The sequence below is a fragment of the Ischnura elegans genome, chromosome 7 (assembly GCF_921293095.1).
Source record: "Ischnura elegans chromosome 7, ioIscEleg1.1, whole genome shotgun sequence".
Classification (NCBI taxonomy): domain Eukaryota; kingdom Metazoa; phylum Arthropoda; class Insecta; order Odonata; family Coenagrionidae; genus Ischnura; species Ischnura elegans.
In genome coordinates, this window is record NC_060252.1 from 44307379 (window position 1) to 44319776 (window position 12398).

Consider the following 12398-nt stretch of genomic DNA (forward strand, 5'->3'; position numbering starts at 1 on the left):
AAATTGGGGAACCAGCCTACTGCAGGGGCACTTATTCATCAATCCTATTCATCTCCCTATATCCAGAATGTCGAAGGGCGTTTTGAAAAAGTACGAAAAAATACAGTGCAATCGCTCATTTACGGATACTCATGGTCCTAAAAAATGTGTCCGTAAGTGACAGGTTTCCGAAAGTAGGAGGTGACTTAGAAAACATCATTTTTACGCTCAGTACCACCCCGCAAGTATTCGAGTGCATAGGAATTTAAGCCAGCTGAGTGAAATCGTTCCATTAAAAAAAAACTCAATTTTTGTGTGATCGGAGAGAAAGCTCATGGTTATGGTGTATTCAAAAGAGTAAAATTGTGCCTTAAAAGTGTCTGTGCCCATAAGTTGGAGACTACGTATTCCTGAGGTGATGTCCTTACACAAATGCGTATCATTCTTCAGGAAAATTGAATACTGTCCGTAAGCCAGAGGTATCCGTAACAGAGGTTTCTCTATATGTATCTCGAAGAGTTTTATTTCTTGCATGAAAGTGAAAACTAAACCCACAAGTACATTATCCGAGACTTTTAAACTTAGATTAGAGAAAATAATTAAGGCATAATACGGTTTGATGCTAGATAAAGGCGATTAAAATTACGACTATAACCACATATTACCACCCTTCAAATGCATGACCCAAAGGGGAAATTATAATCAGCGATTGTTGTCTTTGTTCATGCTGACTTCATCTTCATACTAACGCGTTTCACGTTTGCAGATCCCGCCAAAAGGGACGTATTTCATTTCAAATAATTTCAATTTTGTTTTGCCAATTTGAGTATACCACTATCACAGAGTTCACAGGTCACGTTATTTTACCGGCAGCGATCATATCAACCAAATAAAGTGTCTCATACCATTCATAGCTTACTCATTCGGATTTCGGATTCAGTCACATCTACTGTCACACAAAGAGATCAGACACTGGTTAAACTAACGCAATGTTCGTATATTGCTCCTCTCATGAGATCTCTAACGCAGCAACTTTATGAAATGAGCTATTTTCAAAAACTCGTCATACTAACAGGCTGCCCGTTTTCGCGAATAGATATAATGAGTTCAGTTCAATTCAGCAGTTACCACATAATTAATTGAACTTCAGACGACTAAAAATGTCTGCAAAATATGATTAACACTAACATGCAGTCTTTATTAAATTCTGCCAGTAAATATCATTTCATTGATCATTACGTCCTGGCTGTTTGCAAACATTCAGTGCCTCTGCCGATAAAATTTCATTCAGAATTAAAATTGGAGATGGCTGAATGAATATGCCACATAAATGACCCCAGAAAAATAAGCATGTTCCATTTTTAACTCCATATTTTCCAGCAATATAGTTCAATTTATTTCCTCCCGTGATAAAACAGCTAATCTCGGATTTTTCAACAAAGGCACGCCCAACGGATATGCCAATCCAAGCTTCCCAAATGGAAAAGATGTGTTTCTTGTAATATATCAGCAACATGCCAACAGATTCCAGTCGCCATGGAAACCGAACAGATGATTTCCCTGCAGACTAATAGACGTGACATTCGACGAAGAGGGAGAAATTAATTCGCGCAGATAGATCCAATCTAATTGAAATTTTCCGGACGAGGAGTGTCTTTCACAAGGAGAAAATCAAACCTCCTCTCCCGGAAATTAGAAAAAGTAGATTAAATTTGGGAAACAAAATTTCTGGCGACAATTATTGTCTTTTAGCATACATGTGAGATACTTCTATAAAAGAAGTAGAGATAATTTCCATCCCTTGTTTCCTATACATATATGCTGGTTTTGACTAAATTACGTCACCGTGAGACATTCATCATCATGATATGATATAGCATAGTCGAATCTCAGTTATCACAGGAGAAAAATGCGAAAAAACGAAGGTCGTTATTGCATTGAACATTTTTGCAGTCAAATGCTGAACTTAAGCTCTTCCATGAGTTTTCAAAGCTCTCTCCTTCTTACTTCTCTGTACTGAAATGCTAATTAACTATCCTCAATCTTGAAAATGATGTGAGACATAAAAAAACCAACCGAAAGAGTTTTGACATACATGAACATGAAAATGACGCTATCTCTCTTATTATTTTAATGAAAGTGAAGTTCCCTTAATATGGATGGTGGGAAATATGGGGACCTTGAGACTACAGGAAGAAGATATGTTTTGAACGATCGAAATGGGAAAGAAGAAAGATGTAAAAGATGAATTACCCTTAGAGTTTTCCAGTTTACTATTCCTTTAAGTTTTCAGAACACGGCGGTGCAGTTGTCTAGGAGAAAACGCGTCGCAGAGGCGCCTTCAGTTTCTCACTTCATTTCAGCTGGTATAGTATTTGCAGGAGGCGAATAACAGCTGAGTACATAGGTCCCATGAGGAAGGGATGGACACGGAAAGGCGGAAAAAAACCTGGCGTCGGCATTAACCCACTCTAAGTGAAAGTCGCAAAGGGGACCACGGCTTAACGTACTATCCGGCGGTAATTTCGAACAGAAACTTCCACATTATAATACGATTGGAGATTGTTTTTCGGATTCCTTCCGTGTTGACTCATATTTTGCGGACGACAGTTTCGGGCGCGTTCCAGCTCCCGTCTTCGGGTGCAAATGATCTGCAGAGCTGCAATCCTTTATAGGTATATAAGGCTAGTCAGGCGGCCGTTGAAGAAGAAGAAGATCTCTGACCTCCTCTGGAATGAAAAAGATCGTCACCCATCCGATATTTATGAAGGAGTGTATGAAGTAGCGTGTTCCTGCGGTCTATCATACATCGGACAAACATCTAGATCCCTCAAATGCAAAATAAAGGAACATCTTTAGACAACCGAAAAGAAAAATTTTCGCCTTTCTGCGGTTGCAGAGCATGCATGGTCGGAACCTGTGCACGTCATACTATTTAAAGAATAAAAAATCATCGCCAAGGGAAAAAAATATTTCCCTCAGCTGATAAGGGAGGCGATAGAAATAGCGAGTCATGGAAAGAACTTCAACAGGGAGGACGGCTATCCTTTAGCCTCATCATTCAAACGGCTCTTCCAACAATGGAATTCAAATCAACGGCCGCCTGACTAGCCTTTTATATAAAGGATTGCAGCTCTGCATATCATTTGGACTCAAAGACGGGAGCTGGAACGCGCCCGAAAATGTCGTCCGCAAAATATGAGTCAACGCGGAAGGATCCCGAAAAACAATCACCAATTAACTCACCGTGGAAGCCTCGGTAATAATTATTATAATACGATATTAATATGCAAGTTAGGTGCACTTTTTACAACACGTCTTGTATCAGATGATGGCTCTCTGAGCCAAAATGCGTCATACGCATTAAATTAATACGCATTGAGAAAAAGTGCAAATACCTTTCATTTCAATACGTCGAACTCCCGATATAAGTTCACTCCTGAATCATTTGAATGTATTATAATAAATGCTTCACCCGCACGCACGCAACGAATTTCTTTAATTTTGTGGAGCCCCCATTCTTAGCTTGTCAGCTGTTTCCAGGGTTTGGCAGCAGCTTTTTATTTCTGTTGGAAGAATGCGTATTAGTAAGTCATGGCACGATTTCAAAAGGGAAAATTAAGGGTAAGTGATGTGGACTGGGTTTGAGTGAAGGGCAGATTTAGGAGTTTTGCGCTTCAGGGAAGGTGCAGTTTCGTCAGCAGGTTATTTTCGGTTTTTGCAAACGATTAAGAATTACAAGTCGCGAAAAAGGAAATTTACAACCGGGCGAGCGGGTATGATACCTCCCTTTAGGTCGTATCTTAAACTGAATGAGAAAATGACATGGGTTTAAAACGAATAGCAGGCATGGGTACAAATATGCTGGCCTCCTTACGAGCTCAGCCGGAAGATTGCCTTCCGCAGTGATTTCAAACCACCTTATTAGCAATGCGGAACCAGTAAAAAAGCCTCCCTTGAGCAAAAATTGAGGTTTTACCTGACGATGTCGAAAGCAGCGACGCGTAAGGAAGTATCTACCGCGATCGTGCATCTGATTCGAGGTACTTCACTTTAAACTTCTATTAAATCTAACATTCAGCCATTTACTCACTTATCTCGAGCAGAGAGACCAGGTAGCTCAGTCCCTCTATATATATTCCCGTCACACACAGCCGATTCCTTGGTTTCCATCATAAGGTGGATCAATCGCGTGTAATGGAAACACAAACATCACTGCCCTGGCTCCTTTTCTCGTTTCCTTCATCACCTCGTGACCTACTTCCCGACAAATAGGCCAGCAGGTCACGTCACCTAAGCGCACGTGACCCAACTTCGAGAGCGAACATCCGCGGTGCATTCCCACCCAAATGCAAAGTGTCTCTCCCCCGACCCCGAAAACCACACCGTGCTCCTTCTCCCATAATCCTTTACCTGTCGTGACCTTATTATCAAAACGCGGTCTTAATCATCCGCTTTATCCTCCGCGGTCGTAATATTGGGGAAAGAAGGTCCTGCGCCTCAACGTAACGGGAAGAAAATATTAGAGAATAATGGGGTCGGGTGGCTAGCGTGCTAGCATCTCATTTCGAGGATACGGGTTCATGCGAAATACAGGGCATCGCCGCGATTAGTGTTAGAATGAAATCGTTCAGCATTTTGCAAACTGATTTTTTGATAGAGTTTAAAAAAATGCAGAAATTAGCATTTTTTCCTTTTTTAGATCCGTAACCCAATCCTCGAGTAATTGGAGGCGAAATATCGACGGCCCTTTTTTAAGCTTGAATTAATTACAAGATCATTTTTTCCCACCCAACTCGAACGATAGCTCCAAAGGACCGTTCCAATGTCTCCCTTATTCCGCTGCTACCGTGTTGGTTGTTGGTTTAAGACAAAAGTTTCGCTGGCACTGCTGCCAGCGTCTTCAGGTCGAAGATGCCGGTCTGCGATTCTCGTCCTCCTTACATACGGGCTCAGTCCCGTCAGTTGCGGCACTGGCGCGCCGCTGAAATGACACATTTAAACACAAAAAGCAATGAAAGAAGGAATAGATAAAAGGGACAGCGGAAAGATCGCGTAATTCAGAAAATGATGGGTCGAGCGATCATTTTTTGGTCCCTGAAATGCTATCGCTCGAGCTATCACGCAGGGGGACTGAAAAACAATCGTGCGCATCAGGCTTTAGTGGGCTGGTGACTTCAAGCACCACCGCCGATAGGGTCAATGCTTCTCGGCTACCCCTCGGGCTCACGAAGGTAGGTGGATGCGCGAGCCCGAGTTTGTTCTGTTGCCGGTTGCCTTAGATACATTGCGATCTCCGGTAGGCAAAGCATTCGGAGTCATGAGTTTCCCAGAGTATTCGGCAGCAGAGCAAACTTTCCGACAATCGGAATGCTTGGCTTGAAAGTTTCCGAACAAGAATGGCGCGTTTTCGACCTAAGCATCGTCAGTAATTTAGGTTTGGTCACCTCGTCAAAGTTAGGTTTCATGATTTGTTTAAATTTCCAAGTAACGGGGAGTTTCCAATAGGGTGACATCCTATTGTTTTTTTATTGCCTTTATCGAAAGATTATTACTCCTGGAGCACGTGTTTCACGCTTTTAGATTTTTAGATGACGATATCTATTCCTCGCGATTAAATTAAAAGTGAAAATTTTCAAGCGCAAAAACGCGGCGACTAAGCATGAATGGTGGGAAAAGCCCGTGTGACGTCATTCTGGTTCCCGCTGCCGCCGTGTGAGGCCACCTTGGTGCGAGGCTATGAGCACCGCTACGATGCAGGCTGCTAGCAGGTAGTACAGTACCCTGCTAGCAGGTAGTGCTTGGCTTAAATAAGGATTATTAATACCCTATCAAACGAAGGAAACTTTCCGACCAAAGGTAATGTTAATGAGTGAGTATTAAGAGATGTTTCCCTGAGTTCTGTGCCTCATGCATGCATTGGTAATCTCAGACGATGTAAAACTCCTGACTACTCGTATTGCATCTGTGTCCCTGTGACGTCACGTGGAGTGGCATCGCATGAGCGCCAATCTAGCCTTTTTCAAATGAGGTTAAAAATGACCATTAACATTCGTCTAAACTGGGATTTCTAAGTCCAAGCAATTTATATATTATGAATACACTAATGAAGGATAAGGAATCGCAATCAATACCTTTCGTTTTCTTTGATTAAGGAAAGTACCCTATCATCATATATTTCTTAATACTGGATGGAATACAAATTTTACCATAACTTATGCCTTTAAATGTACTGCAATAAGCATTCACTGAAGAATGCTTTCACAGACAACATTCAATAACGTTTGAAATGATTTTCTTCGCCCTGTATGCGTTTAACAAGGTATATGTCGTATGTGGTCTGGTTCTCGGTGTCGCCTACTGCGCGGCGGCACCCACTTCTACTTCCTGCCCTACATGCATCTTTTTCGCTCTGCCAACAGGTGCTGCGATGCGACAACCTGTCCCTTCCGTTCCGGGACGAGAGCTTCGACGCCGTCCTGTCGGTGGCCGTGGTCCACCACTTCGCCACCACGGAGCGCCGCGTGAACGCATTGCGCGAGTTGGCGCGGGTGCTTCGCATCGGAGGCCGGCTCATCATCTCCGTCTGGGCCATGGAGCAGCGACACCGAAAGGTACGGCAAGATATTCATCCTCACCCCGTATTATTAACCACTCTCACTTCAATTTATTTTCTCAATATCGTGCTCCTATCCTCTATTTATTTTTTCTGTGGTTCTCTTTAAATGAAATGGTAGGTAACATTGGCGTACCCAGCGGGGGGCAACTGCAACCCCCCGAAGCGAAAAGAAATTTAGTTCAAAACAAAAGTTATGAAGAAGTTTTCCTTTTGAAAAAAATGGTATTAGTATAAGACATGGAACTAAAATAAAAATCGTCATTTTTTAAAGTAAATAATTATAAAAACTAGTAAATAGCAGTCATAATTTCCTTAAAATTTTGGTTTCATTAAGCTTTTCTGTTAAAAAAGTTACAACTTGAACGACTACAGCTAGTTTGCCCCCCTTCCCTAGTTTTGATTCTCGTTACTCCCATGGTAGGTAATGAAATGAAATTTAAGGTTTGTAATCAACGTAGAAAAGAAAAATAATAGGTGATTGTGAGAGAGCTAGAATATAGCTATCGCTACACGTATAAAATCATTTTATTCCGTCCAATTCATTTCATTTCTTCAAACATGAGTTCTCTACGTACATTATGGGTGTTTTAACTTTTTTAACCTTTAAAAATATTTATATTGCTCCCCAAAATAGTGCTAAAAATTATTTTTAAAACCTGATGACGAGCTACACTCGTAATTGCGCTGTTTGGCATCAGAAGTTTATGACGACCTAGACTCGTCATTACAGCGCAAGGGGTTAAAGTACAGGGTTATCATAAAATAATGGTGCGGTTTAAAACATGGTTTAAATGGGAGCAGGATTACTCTCAGTTTAAGCTTTTTATTTTTTCAATTTGTCGTCTTAAACAGTTTTTTGACATAATTAATAAATATCAATATGCGAGCACTTAGCCGCTCGACAAAAGAGAAACCCGACGTCTACATTAGCCTACTCCGCACGAAAGGCCTCTATGGGGTCACGGCTTAACGTCCCATCCGACGGACGAAGTACTGCACTTTTAGTTCCCTCCTCAAGGTACTATGCAGGGATATCGTAGCCTCTAAAAATCTCTGCCACTCTATCCCTACTATCTTCCTATGAATGACTGAAACCACGCCATCCTTTTATGATGACTTTGCATTCTACCGATGAAGAAAGGTTTTCATTCAGCTCATGAGAATTACTCCGGCCTTCTCCACTCTCGTCTTGTACTTACTTAGATGAGTAAGAGAGAAGAGAAGTCCTTTTGAAGCTTTGGGTAGATGAAGGCACATTTTAATCAGACAAAATATGAAATAAGACGGTCCAATAACAATTATCGTTGAAGGGCAGGTGGAAGGGAGGGACGGCAGAGGTAATAATAATACTAATATATATTGGATCTGGTAAAATACCCCTCAATTTAACAATAGTGTTGTGATTAAGGTGTTTTAATATTTTAACGAAAAAACATCATATGAAAGTAATTGAGAAAAAATACTGGAAAAGCATCGAAAAATAAATATACTCATACTATCAGAATATGTCATGTACAATAAGCCAAAGGGAATGAAGCAGTGATAAGTAAATGACATAATTCCTCTATTGTGAACAAACCAAAAACAAACTTAACTGGATTACTGAAGAAAGACAACATTTATACCACCTTTGTAAATCAATACAATTAAAGAAATTGTAATGAATAATAAACTAATAACAAAACAGAAAGAGAAAATCGCCGCTGACTCTTTTTGGTATAATCTGAGATAAATAACAAATACTGAACAACAGCGTCATATGATCAGTGTTTGTGTTTACTGAACTCCTAAATTATGCTTTTAAGTAGTAGGAAAGAATAAACTTTTGTCTCTAATATTTGCGTACTGAAAATATTCTTCAGATCAATAGGGAGGAAATTCCATTATTTCGTAGATTTGACCAGGAAAGAGAGATGCTGCTTGGTGGTTCGATGGGCGGGGCAATATTGGTCATAGGGCGCACTTATTGTATTCATACTTGGGGAATGTGGTTGGTGGATAAACATATCTATTAAGTATTTTGGTTCTGAAGCCGAGAATTAAGTGAACAGGAAGAAACTACGAGAATAATTACGTCTGCCGTTGACAGATAACCAAGATAGTTTTTCCCTACAAGAGGCCACGCGTTAGTCGTAGCGGAGGTTAAAAATGAATCTAATACAAGAGTTTTGGACCCTCTGAAGTCTGTCATGGAGCACTTAATGAAGGATGTAAAGCAGGAGAACTAAGTGGGTGTTAAATGACTAGTCGACAGCAAGGGCGCAGCAAGGAATTAAGGCTGGAGGGGGTTTAGGTGCAACTAATACCGGAGTGTGTGGGGGTATCCACCAGGATAAGCGGTAGGTGCGAGATTGATAAATTGCGGAATATAAAGGAAGGTAAATGGCTCAAAATGGTAAGTTTTTACGGATTTCTGGGGGATATTTTATTAACACTTACACTATTCTATTAGCAATATAAATCCAATTAAGTAAAATGGATTAAACTTAAAAATTTCCCTGAGCTCTGGGGGGGAGGGGGTTATCCCCCAACCCCCCCCCCCTCGATGCGATACTGGTCGACAGTACAACTGAGTAGACAGTTGTGTTGAACCGATCTTTGGATGATGGCTATTGATGAAATAGGTGTTCGAAGTGAGTTTTCAGCAGCTCATTATGCACCGTATATGCGCGCCATAATTAAAAACTACCCACACGGGATTCATTTTATGTCATGGCAAGTTTGTAAATTTTCCACTCTGACGCTCCGCGTTCAAATACTGGCGGTAGCTGAGATTTTCATATGTATCCCTGCTTCTGTGTTGCACGAAGGACACTTAAATTAAGCACTCCGAGTGAAAATATTATCTGAAAGGAGAACTGAGTGGAGAGCTGCGTCAAAAAAAACTTTGAATTGATAACATTCGATGACGATGAAGATGCAAGGCGTACAAATAAACATGGCTTTCACAGTAGATTTTTTTTAAATTTTATTTGCTCTATTCCGTTTCTCCACTTTCTTTGAGTTTGAAGCTTACCACGCAAAGCTGATCAAGTACGGCTCTGAAAATCACATCGCGTTCGATCACACCTGATTTTGAGAAGTTTTCAATTCAAAGACGATTATGAGGCGAAAACTGAGAAAAAGAAACTTGAGCCGTTTACTGAAAATAAAATTTAGTGAGTATTTTCAAAGCACACTAGCTGGCGTTACTACAGCATTTAAGCCCCTTTAGGATAGATCTCTTTAAAAAATTAACAACTTACCATATTCCAGGGAAGAATTCTCAGCCGCCAGGGATGGCAGTCATGCTGTTGCATATTGGGAATTCCTCCATCCTTAGTACTGTCCTTGAGGAGGAATCCACAGTTATGACGGGAAACGAATTTAACTAACCTTGCCCAAGCTGCTTGCTTCTTGAGTTTTGCTTAAATATACGTGATTACTAGAGCCGCATAATCCCTTACACACGCACAGTCAAAACCACAAAACAGCAGTTGCATAAATCGAGACCCTCAATGTTCACGTGAATATGTGGCTTTTCATAGGAATATTTATCCCAAGATTTAATAAATACCACCGATACTATTTTCGTGGAGATGATTTTTCAAGCATTCACGTTAATCAATTTCACCACGAATCTCTATATTTCCTCTCCAAATCAGGTAGTTAAGATGAATTTTCATCAGATAGAAACTAATTTTTCACTACATTTTCCAGCAGAAAAAATCCCTGACCTCAAATTTCGATAAAAATTCAATTGTAGCCGAAGTGCGGAAGATTAGACATGGCTCCTCACCGAGGTTGGTAATTATTGCACTTTCGTCACAGCAGGTGGAATATAGGGCGTAATCACTTTCTACCGAAAATCTAATATCGTTTAAATCACGAGCAAATCAGACTTGAAGTGAAACCACATCGAAACAACCAGTTGAATACGACACGGTATTCTCCGTCGACGAAGAGTAAATCACGTTGACAAAATACAGGACACAATCACTCTGATCACATTTTTATAAAAGCGCAGTTAATCGAAGTGCAATTTAATCATAAAAACGGGATTTTCATCATCAGCACCGCTATACGTGCTGAAGTCAAACACTCCTGAAATTATGATTCTTTCTTCCAATTGATATAACTCAAATCAAGGTGCCAGAAAGAGAGCTAAACATTTCTCAATGATCTAATCATAGTAGTTCAAATCTACTGAACCTCACTTTCGTCACTAAATATAAGGAAAAGACTCACTCACAGCGGATATTACTCAAACACTCCAACCTGGCACGAACACGCACAACTGCAAACTGACCACGGAAGGCCGGTCCCCCTCTCATAACCGATGACGCGTTGATGATCAATGCTTTTTCCACGGTGGGCGATTGAATAGGAATTCACCATTTGGTTGAGAGCCTTCCTATGGGTCCTCTGCATTTTTCCTTTAGTCCAGGGAGAGGATGATATCTTGCCGCACATGAGGGGAGGGATTCACTGTTGACGTAGGTCGACCAACTCTCAAAATGATAAATTTGACCCGCCCTGTCGATAGCTTTGTCCTCGGTCGCAGTTGGTTTACATGCCATCCTTCGGCGATTCTCCGAAGGTCAAAATAGAACTCGAACAAAAGAGAGCGAGGCGTCCGCCACGTTGGTAGTGTTAACAATTAAACGTTGAGCATGAATTGCTCCTGAGCATGAATTGAAAGCCTGAATCACACGATCCTTTTTTTTTCGCGAAAAGTGTTCACTAGAGCTTAGCGATTTGATCGATGGATTTTTCTTCCTCATAGGAAAATCCTCTAAAATCGCTGGCACATTAATTGCTTTGCCTGGTTTCGCTAATTAGTAGGGTCCTCTTCGCTTTTATAGCGTTGGGGTGTTTTTCCCTCTCCCGTTCCTTCCGCACCTTTCCTCTCCCAGAGGTGTCGTCGGGCTCCTATCGCGGCGGCGCCTCTTTCCTTTTCCCTTCCTCTCCTCCCCCTCTCCGGGTGATCAGGCGTATAAGCCACTGGCTTGGTTCCCGGCACCGGTGCGTTGTATCCTCGAAGGGCTCCCCTGAGCCCTCACACGTTGTTCACTAGAGCAATCGCTTTTCGCGACGAGAAAAGTGATCGCTCTTGTGATCATTCGCCTGAATCACACGGTCCCTCCCGCCGTCGCCTTTCAAAATACTTTCGATATCAAAGCTCGTTGTCATAGGACCCACATAACGAAAATATATAGCGTGTTTGTTTATCTATATCGTTCCCACGACTGTCAAACGTTGCGCTGCAATCGCTCCATACGGGTATGCGTCCCGATTAGCTGATATGGGGTTTTATTGACGGTTTTAGCGACCGGACGAGTGATGAAAAAAAGTGATTGGAATCCTCATCGCAATCGTGATCGCGAAAAACAAATGCCGGCGACGATCATTTGCGAGTGATCACTGCAGTGATCGCGATAGTGATCACTAGGAAATGACGGATAAAATGATCGTGTGATTCAGGCTTTACCGATTTCGGTGAGTTTTACATTCCCTTCCATTTCCCTTGACAATGGCATTTATCCCACTTCAAGCCTCTTCCTATATGATAGTTTTGTCTCCACAAACACGCATTTCAATACACAAATATTTTCACAATTATTGACTGTGCTAATTTTTAGAATACAATCCATCTACATCTAAATAATACCCTGCGATCCACCTCTAGATTGTTTGCCTGGGGGTGATCAATCACCAGCAAGCAATTGGAGTCCCACATGCACACCACACGGTCCAAAAAACGTTACGCAAGCTAACAAATTATACTACCATATGCTGTTAGAAATAATAGACGCATGAT

The 12398-nt window shown here is 41.3% G+C and overlaps 1 protein-coding gene across 1 annotated transcript in view; it reads left to right on the forward strand.

Annotated features, from left to right (window-relative positions):
• Positions 1 to 5081: 5081 nt before the first annotated feature.
• Positions 5082 to 12398, forward strand: part of LOC124162967 — a 29986-nt gene continuing 22669 nt past the window's right edge. The window contains exons 1-2 of the mRNA XM_046539748.1: positions 5082 to 5213; positions 6402 to 6593. Of these exons, the coding sequence (XP_046395704.1) occupies positions 5082 to 5213; positions 6402 to 6593 (324 nt within the window). The remainder of the gene's footprint in view (positions 5214 to 6401; positions 6594 to 12398) is intronic.